Genomic DNA, 22,909 nt, shown 5'->3' on the forward strand with positions numbered 1-22,909 from the left:
AACAAATAAATAGTTATAAATGATTATATAGTTGAGTTTTATACAACTAAAAATTATCAATCAGCATCAATCGAAATTTAGAACTAAAATGATAATAAGAAATTAGTTTATCTTTTTGTAAAATAAAGTAACATTAAAAACGAAATTATGCTTAACATATTTAATGCACGAAATGGCAAAACAACTGCAAATAAAAAATTTAAATGCATGCTGATTGTGATTTGAAGTCCAAGAGAATATCTGTACAAATAAAAGCAACGAATATAACTGAGCGCAATTTATTCCAGTTATTATACAATTATTATAACCAGGATGATCAAAAAACTTTTATATGCAGTTTGTAATATAATTATCAACATCAGTTGCATTGAATAGAAAAATAAATGAAAATATTAGTTACAAATTTAGTAAAAGCTTTTTTTAAAACACTTTAAATAGCAAAGTGAAAAGTTAATTATTTTATTTTAATTATTTCTTATCCTTTATAGTTTGTTTCATTATCATTAAAATCATTAAAGAACCGAACGAAAAAAATAATTTAATAAGTAATTCGTGAAATTTTTTGTTCCCTGATCTGATATGCTTTTGGATGGAAAAAATTATCATTTTAAACTTTTTTAGGCCCTTTAGATCTATAGTATGTTTGAATTCTTTATTATACTTTAGTTGAAAGTAATATATATATATATATATATATATATATATATATATATATATATATATATATATATATATATATATATATATATATATATATATATATATATATATATATATAAATTGATAAAAGCATGCAGTGGATCTTAAAAATTCGACTTAGTGTTTTTGAAAAAATTCTAAATAAGTAAGATTTTTTTTAAATCTCCCATCAACATATTCCATGGGGGGGAAAAAAAGAAAATTCTTTGATTTCTCAAGAAAACAAAAATCAATCATTTTTTGACCAGAAATGTTATCAGATGATAACAGCAATATCACAAGCAGAACTTCTGTACAGAAAACTATAAGTTTAATAAAAGGTATGTTGAGAGAGAAGAATTAATGACTGAGGCAAAGTCCAAAAATTAGCCTTTTCCTACTTCGAGATGAAAAGGAGAAAATTAATGAAGGGCTTCGGATGATAAGAGCTCTCTAGCCACTAATCGAAGGAAAAAAAGAATATTACAAAGATTCGGAAGAAATGCATGAAATTTTAGTGAAATATGAGAGAAATTGAAAAGAAGGGATCAAAAAGAAAACGGAAGGCATATATTTTCAATAAAAATGTATCCAACGTCGTATATTTTCTTTATTTTTTATTGTTGTTGCTTTATTGTTCGCTTCCATGGTTACAAACGAAACTGAAATATTTTTAAATGAACTTGGATTTCGGTTTTTCTAATACTGTATTTTTTAAAAAAAATCAAATTAGCAGCATATTATGTAACAATTCTAATTCCATTTTTCCTAACTGATATAGTTAAAAATAGTTACGAACATTTTGAATGTTATTGTTTAAAATCTAAATGAACACGAAAAATAATATTAGTAAATAAACAATCGTTTGCGCTTAAAGAGTTTTTATTTTTAATTTAATGAACGTAGATATAAAATAAATTTCTGTGCTGTAATTAAAATGAGAATTAATATTTTAATCTTTCCTATATTTAATCTTTAGTTCATAATATTTTATTATAAATGTTTGAAAATATTACATCAGATGACGCCATTTGCACGGAATCATTATTAATCAATCACCTTAATTTATGTTAAATCTGTTATTTAACTAACATCCAAATTCTAAATATTTTATAAAAACGTGGAATAACATAAATGTATTAAAATAAGTGTTTAAAAGTTTTCTAGCTTATCATGAAAAGGGTGAGAAATTAATTATAAAATATCCCTGCAAGCATGAAGTAAGTTAATGTAAAAGAATATATATATATATATATATATATATATATATATAAGGATTAATATTCCCCAAATTTTAAGAAATATGAAACAAAGGCATATAATTATTGGCAGTTATAATTATAGTTTTTGCAGTTATTGTATTATTTTCGAATTTAATTAGAATGCAGTAGTTACATAAAATAATATGATTAAGACAAAAAGAAAATGACAATTATTAGATAAATTTTGAGGCTAAAACTCCATCAAAGAAAAAAACAATTTTTAATTGAATAACGAAAATAAAATAATTATACATAATTCAATAAAAAAATTTATCAAGTATAGAGATAAATAATCGGAAATTTTTAAAGTACAATCTGACGATTTTTTTGGTCTAAATATGTTTGTCTTTTATTAATTTTTTTTTCAAATTTAAAACTTTGAAGACATTTTTTAAATTAAATTAAAAAATTTAAACTTCACTTATTCTAAAAGATATAGATTGATAACCTTTAAACAAACTAATCTGGTTATTACAAATTTCTTGACTTTGTTAAAAGACTTCTCCGAAATATTTCAGAGAGATTTGAACTGCTAGATCGAGACATCGCAGAATAAAACTGTTTTAAGTTCGATTCGTTTCCATAATTTGTACACAAAAATGTGGATGGTATTGTTGAAGTGGGTGTCTATATAATTGCGTAATTAAAACAATGAAAATTGCAGTTGTAAAATAAAAATGTATTTATGCCAAAATTAGAGAGAAAATTCTACAAAAGTAAAACACATTGCACTTTAACAGTTATTATGAAAACCTACTCGGAAAACCTTGACTTGGCATTTTTTAAGTTTAACATTGGGCAGATTGTTAATTATAGAAGGGATAATCGTCTATATAGAGCAAACAGTTATAGTTTTATATAATATCCAAAATCATCAATAATTTCCAATAATTCCATTTCAATCGACAATATTGATAAATGACTTTCTTTTGTTAACGTTTAAACGTTAACGTTAAACGTTACTGTTAACAACAGTAACGTTACTGTTGTTAACGTTAACGTTTGAGTTTAAGAAATTATTAAAAATACCTTGGCTTTCTCTCAAGCAATGCCTTTGATATGAAACTCACCAAAGTTTAGCTAGATTTTTATGGCAATAAGTTTCTCGTAATGGTGATTAAATATTTATTATATTTTAAAAACTGAGATTGACTATGATTGGATAATTTTTGACTTTCTCTTGGCCCTTCAATTTATGGATACGGCTTAATGTTGGTAATGAGGTGTGATTCTCTCGTTTTGCTGTACTCATGCGGAAAGAATATCAAATCCGATCATGATAGAAATATTCTAGCATATCATTGCCATCTATTTATTCAGAACTTATTTCTTGACTTGAAAATTCTTTCTTTGCTTTATAAAATCTGTATCAAAACTGCTATAGGTGTTCAATCAACGTTTCAATTCTGTTTAGATTAAACAGTACATGTCTAACCTTGACAATTTCCTGATTTGGACTATATTCGGAATCCAAACTTTGTACACAAATTGCTTCTTAAGTAATATTTTTATAATTACAGGTACTTGACTAGATAAATGATTTTATATTCTCACAAATATAATACATATGACTACTACTCATTTGTCCCAAATAACTTGAAATTTGCACTTCAATCCAAAGGTGATTATTTCTTCTTGTCAACTACCACCAACATAATTAAACCATTTTTATTTCGGAAGTAATCCAATCTTATAATTTATACATGATTAACAGATTATATACCCACAATGGCTAATCCTCTTTCAGAAACAGTTTACAAAACCAAATGCAAAATATTTGTAAATAGAAGCTATAAAAATTGAATGACAGTCTTACGTATTTTTCTCTAAAATAAGCATTATTAGCTGAACTTCTACTAATTTTGTCAGAATAATTTTAGGAAGTATAAATCGAAACTTCTTAAGAGAAACTCTTTAACTTGAAACATGTCTTTGAATAAATATTCTTAACTCAAAGAAGATTTATTTATGTAAAATCTGACGAAAAGCTTTAAAAATTTAAAGGCTTTTTCTTTTTGAATGTATCTTTTAGCCAAACTAAATGAGCTTGAAAATCTCTAACACTTTGAACAAATTAAGATACTTTGAGTATAAATTAACTTTGATGAATGGTCAGAGGAAGGGGAATTTTTCTGAAATGAATGGTTTAGAAACAAATGAGGTGTCACTCTCTTTAAATTCTGCGCTACATTTTTGCCAGAGTATAATTTCTCTTACAGATTCCAAGAAGATATATTGGACTTAACTTTGATCCATTTACATCTTGTAATATATTTTTAGGAAATCCTTTACAAAGAGTATGAATGGATGTTGGAATAATTTAATGTCTCTACATATATCAAAAACCCTCTTTGTAAAGTATGAGCAGGTAAATCTAAAATATTGTCTCGCTAAATCATTTCTTGTAATTCTTTATGAAAATTCTGAATGTTATCCTTTTAAAGAATGAATAATGCATAAATATTATTCATGTACTTTTTAGTATTTTCATTAGATACGTATGTTGAAATGCATTATTAATATTCTTCTCATTAGGGAGAATGATTTCTTTGATATGGATATTTTCTTTCACATTTAAAATATTCCATTATCGAAATGAAATTCCTTTTAATACGCATAAATATAGCGAAAATACTCAAGACGATTTATATTCGCTTAGAATTTTTTTTCCATTGATTTCAATTTATATTCTTTTAGAATTTTTTTTATCGATTTCAATTCTTATTCTTTTAGAATTTGTTTTCCATTGATTTTAGTATATATTGATTTCAGTTTATATTCTTTTAGAATTTTTTCCATCGATTTCAGTATATATTTATTTCAGTTTATATTCTTTTAGATTTTTTTTCCATTGATTTCAGTATATATTTATTTCAGTTTATATTCTTTTAGAATTTATTCCATTGATTTCAGTATATATTGATTTCAGCTTATATTCTTTAATGATTTTTTTCCCATTGATTTTCAGTTTGTATTCTTTTAGAATTTTTTCCCCATTGATTTCAGTTTATATTCTTTTAGAAGGTTTTTTTTTTTTTTCATTTATTTCAGTTTATATTCTTTTAGAAAGTTTTTTTTTTCATTTATTTCAGTTTATATTCTTTTAGAATTTTTTCCCATTGATTTTAGTTTATATTCTTTTAGAATTTTTCTAAATTAATTTCGCTATAAATATAATTACGAAAAGAGTTGTGATGAGACTCTTAACAGTTGAGTTAACTCATAGTACTTAAACGTTTTTTATTTGCTTTAAATTAAACAAATCATTGAAATTTATCATGATCTGGGCCTTCAACACTTAATTGAGATGTTTTATTTTAGTTGTAAAAAGATATTTCTGTTAAATCATTTTAAAAATATTACACTTCACAAGAGCGTAACAGCTATTAGATATCTAAGCACTTAATACAACCTTTAAAGAATGTTTGGTTACCACATAGAGACAGACATATTCGATTAATTTTGAAACTAAGTTACGAAGTTGAAGGTGGCAAAAATAAGAACTCTTTAGCTTGTTGCAGGTAGCGCATTGCATTGGCTCAAAAATTCAAGAAAAAAACAAATTTTGAATAGCATATCGACTATTTAAAATTAAAAATTGGTTGTATTTTTGCAGTTTATGAGCGTAAAAGCGAGCACTGGTTAATCTGCGCCAGATAAATAGTTAAAGTATTAAGATTATCACACAAACAGCATTACTTCTCGGCTAATTTAAAATGAAAAAAAAAATCTTTTTTTAATTGGTGTATTTGAAAATAAATTGTATTAATGATTTATTTACACAGAAGAAAATATTTACTTAAAAATATTTTTAAATATAACAGAATATAATGAAAATTGGCTCAACTTCATTCGTAAAATTATGGAGATATATAGCTTTCTTTAAAATCTTTCGAGACCTGACATATACTTTTATCTAATTATAAACTTATTAACTATTGATTTCTAATTTATTGCACGGCGTATTTTTAAATGTCACGGTTGCAAACTCTGTTATACGCATTATTATTTATAATGAATTATAATGAACTCTTAAATTCTCAGAATTTTTTTTACTGCATGTAGTTATGGATGAAATTCTAAATATTAATTTTCTGAAAAGAAATTAATTTCTTAAGATGTTGCATTAAATATAGAAGAACGTAAAAAAATTTCTTCGCTTTATAATTAAAAAGCATCAGATTAAGCGTCATATTATAATCAAACACATTACTTGCTTAAACATATCTGATTTATATGTTATTAATAAGTTAACAGCATTATGATTTAATGATTAAAATATTTGTAAGTATTAAAAATGAAGAAGCGAAGCGAATAAACTTGTAAATATTTCAAATTGAATTTTATAAAATATTGATAGTAAAAAGAGTTATTTTTCGGTGATCTACGGTTTTATTTTTTTAAAATACCAATTATATAAACGATAAATTAATCAATAAAATATTTAAAAATTGCGCTTTCTCAGTTTATTTGAAATATTGAAAATATAATTTTAATTCAGTAATTGTTATATTATTAAAAAATTTAAGTCAAGACTCATTCAATAATTCTAAGCTACCCAAATTGTCCATTACTAGTTTAGTGCTCCTTATTTAATGGAAATAATCTAAAATATGAGGAAAGCAAATTTTTTAATGACAAATTAAATCATACCGAATTTTTCTTGTTCAGTCTTTTTACTTCCTCGTGTACAAACTAGATAGGTATTTGATTGATTTTGCATTTGCAGTATTTGAAACAAAGTAACTGATTTTGATGAACTTTTCCATTTTAGATTACTCTGACTCCAAAAGACATTTTTTTGGCATTGTGTCTGTTTGTGTGCGTGAGAACCAAATAACCTGAAAACGCTTTCAACCAGTTAAATAAAATTTGGTATATAGGCATCACAAAAAATGTATAGATCTAAATCAAGTTTTGGTGGAAATTTATTCAGGAGAAGTCATTCTATCCTGCTTATCAAGTACAAGTGAATACTATAAATGCAAATACAACATAATTTTATGGGTAGAAAGAAACAACAGTTAATTCCTTTTATTTTAAATCTCCACATTAATTTAAACTCAATACATTATTTTCACAGATTTAAAAATATGAGCATATTTGTTATATGCAAATAAATGAATAACTAATTATAAGAAATGACATTACATTACAAAAATATTTCGAAATACAAAGTTTAATTTTTACATTTAATGGAAATATTATCCTATGGAAACTTTACATAACAAAGACGAAAACCTCATTTTAACTAGTGAGGTTGATTTTATCGATTTTTATAATAATAGTAATAACTTTTTATCATAAAATCTGCATTTTAAATCCATGCTGATTTTTCCATGGCATAACATATCCAAAGGTGAAATGCAGAAAAAAAGAAATCGAATTTTTTTGAAGAAAAAAATGTAGTTAATTTTTAAGAAGAAATTAGTCAATTTTTAAGAAGAAATTAGTCAATTTTTAAGAAGAAATTAGTTAATTTTTAAGAAGAAATTAATTGAGCAGTAATAAACTTTATTTATAGTCACTTACTTTTTCCAGTTTGCCTTCGTAAGGCAGTAGCATGCTAGTCGCCCCGTAATAAATCATGTATTGAATATCGTCCATGTCTATGAGCTGTTGCAAATTGATCACACTTAATCCTCTGGAATCTGTAGATGTCATTCCATGATCCGATACAACCACCAGATTAACCTATTAAAAATAGACAAAGATTTTTGAGAAAAGTACCATATAATGTGCCAAGATAATGATGGAAAATCACAGATTTCTGTTCTTTACTTAATACTTTACTTAATTTACTTTTTTACTTTACTTAATTTCTTTACTTAATTTACGTAATCTTTTTTACTCATTTTTTAGTGAGGTTGAATTTTTAATATATAACAATTAATTTATACAAGATGAAAATATCATATTTTAATATTTTCAGATATTGACTTCCAAAAGGTTTTTCATTTCTCCCTATATGACCTATGCGGTAGTGAGTTTCAAAAATAATTTGTCTCAAGACTTAAAAAATGCAGATAAATAAAATAAAATTATTCCATTATTTAGTACATTAATGAATTTTTGCTTTTTAATTTCTTAATTATTTAAGCTTGTTTTTCTTTTAAACGAATTATATTCAACCAATTATGATATCTCGTAATTCCAGCTCTCGTTGAAATTTATGACCGAAAATCTACTAGTTGTCTAGACAGTCGGCGTATGAAATAGAATTCAGATTTTGAGATAATTTGTTTAAATAAATTTAAATTAATTTAATTAAAGCTTAAATTCTTTAAAAGAATTTAAGCTTTTTTTTAAATGCATGCTAAAAGTATGCCATCGTTCTGATGTCTAATAAATTGACTACTGAGGGATTCATCAATTGTTTACGTCTATCATATAGTTGGTTTACATCCACAATCTAAGTAGATGATCCCTTCTGTATTATAGTTAAAAGAAAACGAAGAAGGAATCAACTAATTAGGTACATGCCTCGACACAAAGATTTAACATATGGCAGACAAATTACTAGAAATATTGCATATTTTGTATTTATTAATTTCCAACTGAGATTTGGTTCTACAATAACTATTTTCATATAGAGTTGTTTCTTAAGAAAGGGTAAATATTTCCGCAAAGCAAAATTCTTTAAGCCTAATCTAATTTTTTCAAGATTAATTATTACATCAAATGTAGTATAATATTAAGATATGGATTGCAGTACTTTCCACAGTATTAAGCAGTATTCAGCAGTATTTGCAGTATTTAAAAGGTACAAGTACTTTCTGAAACAGTAACATGCATATATATATAATTTATTATAGTTTATAATAGTTTATTATATTTCAAAAAGAACTGATCTAGTTTTTTCACTTTCATTTAATAACATCTAAATGGAATCCACTTAAACCGAAACTAATATTGTCTTCAAGACAAAAGACAAAGTTAAATAAATCAAATACTACAATTTCATGGAACACATTTCCGATTCAAGTAATTAATTCTCTTAAAGTAGATATTGAATAGTTCTAAAACTTTAAGAAGCATAAAATAATAACGGATTTGACAGTTAATACAAAGTTTCAAAGATGTGATACCGCCATTTTATGCTTTATATGCAAATAATGGAAAGCTATTTTAATTCTGAAACTAATCTCTCGAAATACAAATTATCAATTCAAACTGAATACTGAATTAATAATCATTTCAATCTGGACGAAAAGATTTTAATAAATATTTAAAATCCCATCATTTCATTTCAAAAATTGTAAAGAATACTTTATTACAGATAATTCATAAATATCCAATCAATAAGCTTCTATTCATGTACTCAGGGCAAAGAATGATCAAATATTACTTTACGTTCTTATTTTAATTCACATCAAAATGATACTTTTAACGACCTTTTGAAAGAGTAATTAGTGATTTAGAAACATTCTACTATCTCCCTTTGAAGTATATTCTTCAGACATTAAAGAATTATGCGGTTAAATCGATGAAGATTCTTTTCAAAAACATATCGATCGATAGCGAAATTTTCATTGTCATTGAATGGAAAGCGAATGAGTGGAAATGAATTCCATGGACTGGAAGAGAAGTTCTCATTTCTGAATAAAGGAAAGAAGTTATAAAATACGCAATCACTGTTCATTTAATACAAATATAGTAAATAGTCTTTATTTTTTTAATTTTTTAAGAAGATTTCAATTGTAAATTGGATAAATGGACTAGCGACTCATCGCTGAATAAAAAGGAACATCTCTGAAAAATATATTTTTTTCTACCGAGCAATTTCTATATCCAATATCGTCTGCTACATTTTCGGTATTTAAATATCGTTAAATTAAAAATTCAAAAAAAGTTGCAGTTGTTTTTAATTTCCTGTGGCATCAATAATGTAGTTAGACTTTTACGTTCTTGATGTATTTATCAAACTAGAGTAGAAATTTTGTTCAATAATATATGTTTATTTTTATATAATTTTAATTAATGTGACTACTTTCAGGGATGAAAATAGAATTTTGTAATTGCTTTGCACCTTATTTCCTAAAGTGCTGAGGTTGTGAAAATTATTTTACTTCCGCTCTCATAGGTTTTATTTTGCTACTGTTAGAACTTGATTCTAAGCTAATCCGTTAACTTAAAAAAAATTTAATTTCATACCGTTAGCCTCATCTCATGGAGAAATTTTCTAACTTCCATAATATTAATAGTAACAAGTCATGAAATGCGTTACAATTTAAAAAATAATTTAAACAAAAATTATTCGGGCCAATTAAGGAAAATGGGAACGAATTTTACAGACAATATGTTTTTTTCCAATTTAAAATTATAGTAAAAAATGTAAAACAGACATATTATTTACGGAACTACATAAATGGAATCTGCAGCTTCTTTAAACTGTCATTAGCGGCCACACCGTATTGATATATTTAATTTCAGAAAGAAATTTAACTATAATATTATTGTAACTTCAATTTTTGAAGTCAAAAGGTTATTTTAAGTTGTTTTTTTTCATTAGAAATCTTTTATTGTAATTTGAAAGGAATAATGAAAATTAAGTATAAAAGAAAAAAGTAACTTTAAGTAAGAAAAGTATAATGATACATAGTATAAAATGAAGTCTCCTGAAAGCGTCTGTATGTTTTAAAGAGAAAAACTCAAGAAATACTTAACTGATGCTGGAGATATTTGTACCATTTTGTAGGGCATTTGTTGGGAAGGGTTTTAGTTTTTAGGGTTTAGTTTTAGTAAGTCATATCAAAATGAAAAAGTTGTTTTATAATTGCGATTTTAATTTTCCTACTACGATTCGAGCATGCGTAAAACAGAAGTATATGGGCTTTGCACTTATCCGTGCATGTGCGGAAACTTCAAACTGCGCATGTGCTAATAGCAAGACCTGTTGTTTGTATATGCGATGCATTTCTTTGTTTACGTCTGATTTTAAATAGCGATTCAAAACTCATTACACTCCAAAAAATTAACTGATTTTGAAGATATTTGTACCATTTTGAAGGACATTTATTGGGGAAAGTTTTAGTACATTGAAGTCATATCAAAATAAAAAAAATATGATTACGATTTTAATTATTTCCCTAATAAAGCCCCAGGACAAATGTTTCACACTGCTGGAATTGACTTCAGCGGAGAATGTTTTTCTCATTGGCAGCATTATGTGGCACTTTTTAGAGTTGCATCCTAACAAAATCTTTTTGTCTTGGCACCAGGAGAAAAAACAGCCAATATAGTTATCAAAGAAATATCATGAAGCAAGCTGAATTTTAATCTCATATCAGATTGTACAGAGTTGATAAGAAAGTGTGGAAAAGTGGGTGAAATGACTTATTTTATATTTTTAAATTTTAAAACAACTTTTCTATTGTATATTTTTAGTGGATTGTTTTGTCTATGAAGATATCTTTTTTTTTACCTTTTTAACAGTCTAAACAGTTCTGAATGTGTATTATAAAAAAATGTTTTGTAGTTATTTTTGATGAATTCTAAATATATTCTTACGTTTGTTTGATGTTACCTGATATTCCCATGTCATATTGGATGGAGGCTATATTTAAGTTTAAAGCTAATTTTTCCTCCTGGATGTTACGAAACGGGAAACGCTGTGCGGGTACTCCTTGTAATTTTATAATTAAATCAGTCATTCGTCTGCGATACAAGTCTTTAGGAACTGAATATTAGAAAATAATAACCTATTCCGTAAAAACAACAAAAAATTCGTTACGAAATTACTGTGCTCTTTAAAGTAAAAGTCATCGGCAAAAAAGTAAATATAACTCATATAACTAACAGTATTAATTTATGAAATTTGTAGCTTTAATAGTGTTTCGGGAAGTTTTTTGCTATCAGCTGCTTATCATTTAATGTCGAGAAAAGCAAAGTAAGAATTCAATTATTAAATAGAGTGGCATCTGTGAAATAATAATCTAATAGGCGACAAGTGATTATCATCTGATTTTACAAAACCTTTGATGATATATATGCTGAGATTCTTCAACTTGCAAAATTTCATGAAGATTTATACTCCACAGTATCACAAATTTAATAGCTTAATGTATCTATTTATCTAAGGTTAAATTATTCCATTTGACTATTTTTGTCCTATACCTACTTAATCTATAAAAAGAATTTTTACGACTGAAGGTAGATCTAAGCCTATTATAATCAATCATGTACCATAAACCTTGACCATCAATTGGTCAGCATTCAAATAACACGATCTTTTATTAAATAAATAAATATTTTTATGCTGAATTATAAAAATAAAATAAACGTCTATATTAAAATTCAAATCAAAGCTTGGTAAAAATTACCTAGGAAATGTATTTATTAATCAAAGAAATTCACTGAAAGTATTATTCAATTACAAGTGGAATCTAAAAAATTGTTTCCAACAATGCCAAAAGAATGCCGCTGTAAAAGGTATGAAACACGAAAGCATTAGCTGGGCACATTGAGGATGTGCATATGGTAATACAGTATCTCAACTTCCTATCATTTACACATTAATATCGTTGCAGTACACGAAGATATAGGCCAGTATTTCTTCTCCGCCGACTGAGAGGTTCGGTCGCTGATAAAATTTTTAAAAACACAGTATTTAGAGCTGGCCCAAATACATTCTCAGTTCAGATCAAGAGGCGTGTAATGGTCAATGATGTCGTTGAATTGATCCACAACAATATTTGTCATCATGAGGAGAATTCCACAAAATATCTGCTGCACAAGTTTGATAAGAGTTGCTTGAAAGCCCACCCTATAGTCTGGATTTTGCTCTCAGAAGCCTCCACCTGCTCTTGAAGAAATGCCTGTTCAATCACCATTTCCCCAAAGACGAAGACCTGCAGAAAACTATAATACACTGGCTCCATTCTCAAGATGTAGGTTTCTATGGCACTAAATAACAAACACTTATCCCACAGTATCAATTCATGGTTTGCTGAGAAGTAACCGAAATAATGTTACAAGATAATTATGTTTAATTATCTTGGAAATCGTTGGAAAACATTTCCTATATGGCCCTCTTACATCAAATGTTTGGATGTGGTACAAATAGTTTTTCAAAGTTCTGAGATGATAAATAAACTGGGAGACCATATTCATTTAAGATATCTACTATTTTTATAGACGTGTTGTTATTGTTGTTTCTGATGGTACTTGTCATAGACACGCCCGCTAAAGTTAGCGAATTTAAGCCGAAATTTTTGTGTCTCCTGCTTTTAAGTAGCACCATGTAGGCCCAACATTACGTCTTAGATACTCAAGCGTCATAACCCTTTTTACGGGGCGGACTTCATTCATGCATTTCATTCTTTCAACCACAGATCGTAATTTAGACCTGAATCAGAGAACAAACACCTCTGATCCAGTGCCCCCTGTGGTATTACGCTCGACATGGAGTACTTTGTGAGCATGACCGATTTATACGTGCGCCAGCCACCACCACATACAAAGAGTCTTCGGCCAGCGGGATTCGAACTCGCAATCCAAGGTACGCGAATCCAACGCCCTACCAACCAGGCTATCCGCCCATTTGTAGGCGTACTTATGTCGGTCGCAAAAAATCCCTATTCTTCACGAAAATGATGAAAGAGTCTTTGAATATATAAAAATGAACCGACACGAATCATCCTGCATGAACATTTGGACAAAAAAAGTCAAATAAAGACGAAATCTTTGGAAAAAAAAAACCACATTGCAGAGGTATCATGCTAACTATTAAAATATTTCTTTCTTAATATTTCAGGTTATGAGACTTGGTATTTTTAATATGATCCTAATACAATGTGTGAAATGCAATTAAAAATTATCTTTACAAACCACCATTGTTTCATTCTAAAGCGAAGCACTGTGGATTACTGATGCGAAATATTTATACACTTTAAAGTGTTTGATGGGCAGAATGCGTTGCATTTATTCATAATGTAGGAATGAAGACAATTCGTGTTTTTTGCATTAGAATGTGTTCCGTCGCAATACACTTAGCATTTGTAGGATTTTGTGAAAAATTACGTCTTTCTCTTAAACCAACCCCTGCATTCGGCCTTGCTTAGCACCTTGCGATGTTTTTTTATGCCCATAATTTAAAATGAACTTTAACAATCATTTTTGGTGAAATCTGGACATACCAATGTCCTCTAGACATGCGTTGGGTACAATTTCAAAAAATGAATTAGAACAATTAGCGATAAAATTATTAGATAATTGTTACAAGTGCAATAGAGCCGGAAGAACCCATATAAAAATAATTAAGAAATAAATATTTTTAGTTTCTATTTCATTTTTTAAATATTTTTATTTAAAATTATTTGGCATGCACTGCATTTGCATATAATATAACATAATTTCACTTGTAAAATATATATATTTACCTCAAGACAATCAGGTTTAACGTCGAGTTCATTAATGACTTGCATGTCCGTAGATCATACAGGTTTAGAATAATAATATTTAATTGTTTGTTAACTAAAATAATTTTTATAGCTGTCGAAATTGGATTTAAAAATAATGTGACGTCTTTCAGCATGTCGGAATGGATTGTATTTAAATATCAATAAATCTAAATAGCAAAACATTTCCATAAGGGAAGAATACAAAGCATATTGAAAAGGGTGAAAAAGGGCATTTGAAAATATATTTAAAATTTGTAGAACAGTTGTTGGAATTAAAATATTGAAAAGAAAGAATATTCTATCAAAACTCAGCATAATTATAATTTATAATTTTTTTTTCAGATATCTATATTTCAAAAATATTTAATTTTTTCAATCTACTACAATTAAAGTTATGGGTTTTTCTCCTTGAAATGCTAACATAATAATCAGAAAGGCTTCCACATAAACAATCTTAAATGTTAGCCAGTATGATAAACCTTTAAGTAATTGAAAATGTCAGTGAATGAAAAACTACATATTATTTACCTTATTCAAGAGCCCTCTACCTGCCATTTCTCTCTGCACTAAATCCAACAGATCGTCGATATCCTTTACCGCTTTTTTTCTCTCTATAGAATTTGGGCCGTATTTGTGACCTGTAAGGGATGAAGTCTAAAGTGAAAAAGGAGAAAAATGAACATCGATTTTAAGTCTAAATCACTTATAAAATAATACATAATATATAATTTATTCGAAGGAATTGAAATGTTTATTCAGTTATAGTAAATAGCATATCTATTAAAAGAAATAATTTTGTTGTATTCATAAAATATCATGTACAATTTATTGCTGTGGAAAAATGATATTTTTTTTTTAAAAAAGATATCCAGTAAAATATTTTTAAAAAATATTTTAAACTTTCTTTTAATTGTTAAGCCAATATCACTAAAGTAAACAAAAACAAAATTTGATTATCTTTTAATTCAGCATTATAATTCAGCGAAATTTTAATATATTAGTTGCTAAGGCAACAACATATTAATAAAGCATACGGAATTTAAATATTATTATTTATATTATATCATTAAATATTATTATTTATATTATATCATTAAATATTATTATGTATAGAGAAAAAGATGAAATGAAAAAGACTATAAATTCTTTGTAAAATATAATAGTTCTGTTTAGAATCAATAACACAACTCACAAATTAAATATTTTATATGATTATTTCTATCTAAACCGCAAAGAATTTTTAAATCAAGCTACGTTTGGGAATCAGTATGTTTAATAAATCAATATTTTATCTAACTCTTACCATAGAAATCCACTGGTTCATAATAAATCTGTACTAATTGCATTTCATTATTGCCCAATAACTGAAGAGCAGATAATAGAGCTTCTCGAGTATCTTCGTTGACTGTGGGCCAAGCGTATCCCACGTATTTGTATTTGCGACAAAATGTAGGTTTTCTGCCGCGTATTTCAACCTATAAAGAAACAACTAAATTTTAATAGCTTTTTTAGTTATCGCGTTCATATGATGGATTGACAATCGATCCTTTATCGAGTGTTAGTCGATTGAAAATTGAAAATGTTCACTTAAAAATTGATACTTTAGATGCTATAACCGTGTGTCTCAGATTTTATTTATCTTTCTTTAAGTTCTTAAGTTAACGAGTTCTTTTGTATTCAGGCAGTCTGTCCTAACAGATTTCCAAAATGGATTTCGTTGACAATTTGGTAAAAATCAGCAAATTTGATTTAAATATCACACAAGCTCAATTTTATGCTTCTACTCTTAGCATTTTGAAATATCATTATTCATAGATAGAATGACCGATAAAATTCTAAACACATGTTCCTAAGGTCTAAAACCTGGAAAAACAAAACATGAAAAATAAATTGGCTTTTTACAATTTAAATACCCCATGTAGATAAAGATTAAATCATATTTCATGTAATGGAAAGTAAGTGTTTACTCATATATGTCGATCTTTTGAAAACGAATCAAACACTAAAATAATAATATCCATATCCGAGATAATTCTCACACATTCTTGATAAGCAGGGCAGAATGATGAAATCCCTTAAAACAATTGCAATTATAGTTAATCTGCCTCAGTTATGGCATTTCAAGTATTGTAAATTGTTATTAAAACTACCTCAATCAGCAAAGTGATAGTTAAGCACATTTCAGTTTTGAAATAAAAAAAAACGTTATTCTTCAGTCAATAATGAATTACTTTAGAGAAATTAATTTAATAAAAGATTTTCTGAAAATACACTTTTATAATTGTTACAAAATTTAATTTATTCTTCATTTTAGTTTCTAATTGTTTGATAATTTCGAATTGACAATATGGAACCGTGAAATTATTTTTTTCTCAAATTAAATACCAGGTAATGTTATCCATATGAAATGAATAATAACTGATAAATAAAGTTTCAAAATATTAAAATAGTAATTTCTCAACACAATTTTGCGTATACAAAATTGCAGAACTCTTCCTCGGTAAAGAATAACCAAGTATAGATTATGAAATGTCATCTTTATAAATATATAAAACATCTAAAAATAGAAATTAGTTTAATCTAAAATCTTATCCCGCTTAATCCGGATATGATAATAATGCTCGATACGTTTTACTAAAGCAACCATTTATATTTACCTTAAATCATCAAGTGAATACGTACGATGAAATGCAAAAAGAAAAAGAATACAAATTGTAACACAAGAATACAAGAACAGAAATCTAGAAGAGTACGAGTTGTTACAATTAAAATATATCCGTTCAGTGGACCTTTATTACTCCGTCAAGAACAAAATAAATTCATGCCAAAGTAGAAAAGTTTCATTTGTGGGAAACATAAGACTTTATAATCTTTATATTTTAATAACAGTATAGTATTAATGATTTTTTTTTGAAGCGCAGAAGTAATATGTATTCTCAGAAGTAAACAATCAATTACCAATAATCATCTCTATTATTAAAATGAGTGCGCGCCATAATAATTTTAAAATTGCCATTAATTATATATTCAAGGAGATTCTTAACAAATAACGTATAAATTATATTTATACAGAATAAATTGAATTTATAGATGTTTACAAATATACACTGGATGTTGCACACATACAGGAATAGACCAATTACGTGAAGAGATTAATAATTACAGTTATTACATGAATAGACCAATAGCTATAAGATAAGACAGGAAAATTATAGAGTTAACTGCTATTTAGTTATTGCTATGCTATCGAAAAATTAAAACTTTTATAATACTTTAATAATACATTGCTGCATTAATGAAAAATATAGAAAATAAAGCAGTAACAAAAACCGCAATTGTCTAAGTCAATCTTATTCATGGACAACTGGAGTTTTATTTTAGACAAATTTCGCAGAAAATTAATTTCTCTGAAACTGGAAGTAATTTACTAAACATATCACCTGACATCCATCCCACCAGTAGAGCGCCGAGCGCAGTCCTTTCTTTTCCGCAGTAATCCACAAAGGTTCCGCACTGTCCCACCAATGCGGAACCGAGGCTGTGTCATTAGGGCCCATTAAGAAGAAGTCACCGAAATGAGGGTCATACATCATGTTCTGCACAAAGCTGTGGCTCTCCGCATACAGTCCTGAGAAAAGAATGAAAAAAAAATGGAGGATGATAACACTCAAAAGATACATTGGGTAATTTAAAATGATAAGATTGTCCCTTTAAAAAATGGTAATTGCTTGATGCTCGGATTTTTATCAAGGACTAGATCTTTCTAGTTACTTCTTAATACTTGGACAGTAATCTAGCTTTGAAACTTTTAAGGCAGTTACTTCTTCATACTCGGATTGTAATCTAGCATTGTGTCTTTTAAGACAGTTGGTCTTATCAGTTGAGTATGTTCTTAATACTCTTATTATAAATTGGCATCGAATCTTTATAATAGTTACTTCATTATACTCGTATTCTTGTTACATTATGATACTGGGATTTTAATTTAACTAGCTACCTTTGGGGACCATTTTTTTTTCTGCTTGATTATTGGGTTTTTAGGTTGGATATTATTAAAATGAGATTCATTTTTTAAAAACATTTCATCTTGTAATTTTATACGACTAATTCAAGTAAAACAGTTTACTGCAAATTACAAAGTGTATTACAAGTGTTACGAAATAAAAGCTAAAGTGAAAATCCTACTATGGATTGAAAGTCTAGAGAAAACAGATGATTGAATGTTTTGATGGAGAGTTTGAACCTCATCATAGCATTTAAAAACGTTGTTTCAGATAGTGTATCAAATTGAATCCAAAATATTAAAATTACATGAAAAATTGTACGAAAATTAAATTTATGTCACAAAAAAGTAAAATTGTTAATCTTAAGCTAATATTAAAAGCCTTTTATAAGATTATTGTTTTGTAAGATATGATCATCCATTTCCGTTCTCAAGTCATAACGATTACGGCTAGACTGAAAATTAATATACGAGTGCTAAAATTCCTATTTCTCACCATATATTATCGTGACAATTTTTTAGTGCAGCTTTAAAAGTCGTTTGATAGTATTTCTGGTATGCGCCCAGGATTGAACAGACTTTTAGAGAGTTTTGGAACTATTGGCACGATTTTGACACGTTTGCCGAAAAAACGAACATTAATGTTACCACAATTACTTAACCCGAAACATTAGGCATATTTTTAGAATTGATTGAATTTTTTATTTTATGTCTGTTTCTTGATTTCTATCATATCTTCTATCTTCTGATGGAATGCTCATTTTGGTTTGTTTGTTCGTTTGTTTCTTATGGCACTTGCCACTGACAAGCCCACTGTTACGAAGACAGCGATTTAAGCCTGAGGGGGACGTCTCTTATTTTTTATAGCAGCGCCAACTAGGGCCAAGAGTACGACTTTGCCACTCACGCATCACTCATTCGCTTGCACAACCCCTTTTTACAGGAGGGCACATTCACACATCTCACAGATAGAACAACAGAAGAACAACCATGCCCAAACCGGGACTCGAACCCGGGACGCCCAGATCACGGGGAAGACGCGCTACCCCTATGCCAGGACGCCGGCGCTCATTTTGGTGATATAAGGAACTATCTCCAGAATACATTTAATAATATTTTGAATCAGTACAGATGTAAAAAAATGTTCAATTAGTCTTGAATCCGTATTATCTTTTGTTTATATTGTACTATTAGTAATAAACTCAATTTCTGTGCCGCGAACGTTAGCGTTATATATATATATATATATATATATATATATATATATATACAAAAGTATTAGAATAAAGTTAATAGGAAAAACAAAAATCAAATAAAAATTAAACCAAAAAAATTATTAAAAAAATATTAAAAAAAGAATCCGGAAGAAAAGAATTAAGAATTAACAATCACAGATCCGATATAAAAAACTTCATAAAAAATAGGACCACTGACTTCGAACTGGAGCATTTTCAAAACCATAACTTTAACAATATTAATATCTACATTCTAGAAGACAATATTAACGAATTAAACAAAAGATTAGATCTGGAAAACATTTATATTTGCAACCTGAAAACATTATTTCCTTATGGTCTCAATAGTAAATTAAATGGGGAAGGTTATGCAGATTTAAACAATTATTGCATTTATAACAAATTTAACATATTTAAAAATTTTCTAAATAAAGATAACTTTTCTAAAAGATTTAAAAGAGGTAAAGGGAAAGGAGGCAATTTTCAAATTATATTTGAGGAATTTCAAAATTATTGTAATCTGGAACACAATAGTGAAAACATTCACAGAATTAGGAAATACATTTTTGGTCTTAGAAATAATAAAATGAAATGGTTTTTAAATAAGAAATTCGGGGAATTAGAGTTTAAAAATTCGTACACTAAATGTATTATTCTAGATCTTATTAAATGTAAACTTAACATTGGAAAAAACGATTTACATTTTAATAATAAAAATAATGTTTACAAAGAGTACTGTGTGATTAAATTCTTGGATATTTACTTCGAATATCTAAAATTAACCAAAATTATACATAATAATAATATATTTTTTCCTCTTGCAGATAAAACTACTGTATCAATAGCGTTTAGTTACACTTCAACTTTAAAGAAAAAAATTTGTAATTATAATTACTATAGCAAAAATTTAGATAAAATAAATAAAACAGATTGTTACTGTAACAAAGAAAAATATAAAGATTTTATAGATATTGATAAAGGTCATATTATTACAGGTAATTTAAAAATTATTGAATCCAACTCTTTAAGAGATTTGATGGGAAGAGGAACAAAATTTAGATTAAGAGAAAAAATAAACCATAACAAAATTTTGATTTCTATTGGTAATGATTTGGATGTTTTTATTGCCAAATTATCTAGAAAATACCATTGGCCTGCGGAAGGTTTCGGGGAATTGAAAGTGAGAATTTTAAAGGAAATTAAAATAAAATTGAATACTGATTTTGACAGATCTAAAGAACGTGGGATTTATTTTAGTAAAACATTAAAAAATGAAATAAAAAATTTAAAAGAAAAATTTGTTATTACAGTAATAGATAAATCAGCAAATAATTTCTGTTTAATTTGTAAATATTATTATAAAGAACTTTTAATTAATGAATATAACTCTAATGCAACTTATATGTTAAAGAACACCGGGAAAAAGGAATTAGATAAAAGAATGCTAGCTTTCGCAAAAAAAACCAAAACTAAGACTTGCTCTCTTAACTATCCTTATTTATTCCCAACAGTCAAATTTCATAAAAATCCATTAAAATTCAGATTCGTAACCTGTAGCACTGGCAGTTATAATTACTATACGGGTAAACATTTCTTTAAATACTTAAAAATTATCCTGGACAAAATAAAAAATGAAGACAACTTTATTATTTCTAGTAACGAAGAAGTATTGGATTTTCTTAAAGATAACAACATTAATAAACTTAATACTTTTGATTTCGAAAATTTATACACTAATCTACCTCATGAAAAATTAATAAAGGTCTGCACTTTTATATATGACGAATATTTAAATGAAAATATCATTCCTAAAAATAACTGGCTTGAGTTATGCAATTTTAATATTACTGAAAATTACGTGTTTAATGGTATTAATTTTTATAAACAAGTCAAGGGCATTCCAATGGGGACAGCTTTCTCAAGTGCTTTAGCTAATATTTTCCTGCATTACTATGAGAAAAAAATAATTAAATATAATTTAATAAACGGGTGGAGATATATTGATGACCTACTTTTGATTAACTTCGACAATACTAATATTATTACTAATTGCTATCCAAAAGATTTAATTCTAAAAGATACAAATAAAAATCAACTTGAGGCTACCTTTCTGGATTTAAAAATCGAAATTGCTAATGATAAAACAATAGTTGGTATATACGATGAAAGGGATGATTTCAACTTTAAAATAACAAAACTATGTAACTACCATTCCAATCTAAACTCTAAAATTTTCAAAAATCTAATTTTCTCACAAGTTAACAGGATCAAAAGGGTTTGCAATAATAAAAATTCTTATATTGAAGCATCAAATATCCTCCTTAAAAATTTAATTAAAAATGATTTTCCTAGAAATTACTGTAATGTCAATTTTTTAATTAAACAAGGTATGGTTTGGGATTAATCCTTTGGCTTAAATAAAAATAGAACTTTACTTGCATATTGGATCACTCAATAGATGGCGCTGGGTGCCTACCTCTGTTTACATAATTTACCGTTAACTTTTTTAAAAACAGGAAATCACAATCGATTGTTTAAAGTTTCCTTGACTGTTGGATGGTATGTCCTGGCCTTTTTGTTTTAAATTTTAATTTTAATTTTAATGCTGTTTTTGTTTTTATTGTTATTTTTGTTATTGTATTTTTACTTTGTTGTGGTTTTTTTCTAATTTGTTATTTTGTATTTCCTTTCTGTTAAAATGGTATATCTCTTGAGCATAATTTCAGGGGATTTTCGGGTCACGAATAATCATTATTAGACAATGTCTGTATGTCCTCACAGAAAAAATCCCTTTATTTGAATCCCTGCCTGAGGGTGACCCTTGAAAAAGTCTTCAGGCCAGATTCTTTTTTTAATATTTTTTTAATAATTTTTTTGGTTTAATTTTTATTTGATTTTTGTTTTTCCTATTAACTTGATTCTAATACTTTTGTATCAATTCATCTGTGTTTTAGAAGTAGCTGCAATTGCGCTCTCTAAATACTATGAAGTTCCTTTTTGGTTTTAGTTTAAATAGGTAATAAATTTTAGTTGCGATTTCGAAACTGTTTTGTTTCGTTTTCATTTTAGTTTCGTTTTCAAACTTTTTCTTACTTTAGATTGGTTATATATATATATATATATATATATATATATATATATATATATATATATATATATATATATATATATATATATATATATATATGTAGTGACGAGCGCCATCTGCTGGTTGTTAAACGGAGTTGACGCTGGTTAGACGGAGGGCAGATCAGACGGATCTGGACGAGAGTAAAGACGTGGCAGATCAGACGGATCTGGACGAGAGTGAAGACGTGTCAGATCAGACGG

At 27.2% G+C, this 22,909-nt stretch overlaps 1 protein-coding gene across 1 annotated transcript in view; it reads right to left on the bottom strand.

The window, feature by feature from the left end:
• LOC129968645 (glycerophosphocholine cholinephosphodiesterase ENPP6-like) overlaps positions 1-22,909 on the bottom strand; it is a 202,711-nt gene that overhangs the window by 12,264 nt on the left and 167,538 nt on the right. Inside the window, exons 2-5 of the mRNA XM_056082743.1 lie at positions 17,782-17,969; positions 15,645-15,816; positions 14,870-14,979; positions 7,473-7,634 (exon numbers count right to left, since the gene is read on the bottom strand). Of these exons, the coding sequence (XP_055938718.1) occupies positions 7,473-7,634; positions 14,870-14,979; positions 15,645-15,816; positions 17,782-17,969 (632 nt within the window). The remainder of the gene's footprint in view (positions 1-7,472; positions 7,635-14,869; positions 14,980-15,644; positions 15,817-17,781; positions 17,970-22,909) is intronic.

This window comes from Argiope bruennichi, chromosome 5, assembly GCF_947563725.1.
Source record: "Argiope bruennichi chromosome 5, qqArgBrue1.1, whole genome shotgun sequence".
Classification (NCBI taxonomy): domain Eukaryota; kingdom Metazoa; phylum Arthropoda; class Arachnida; order Araneae; family Araneidae; genus Argiope; species Argiope bruennichi.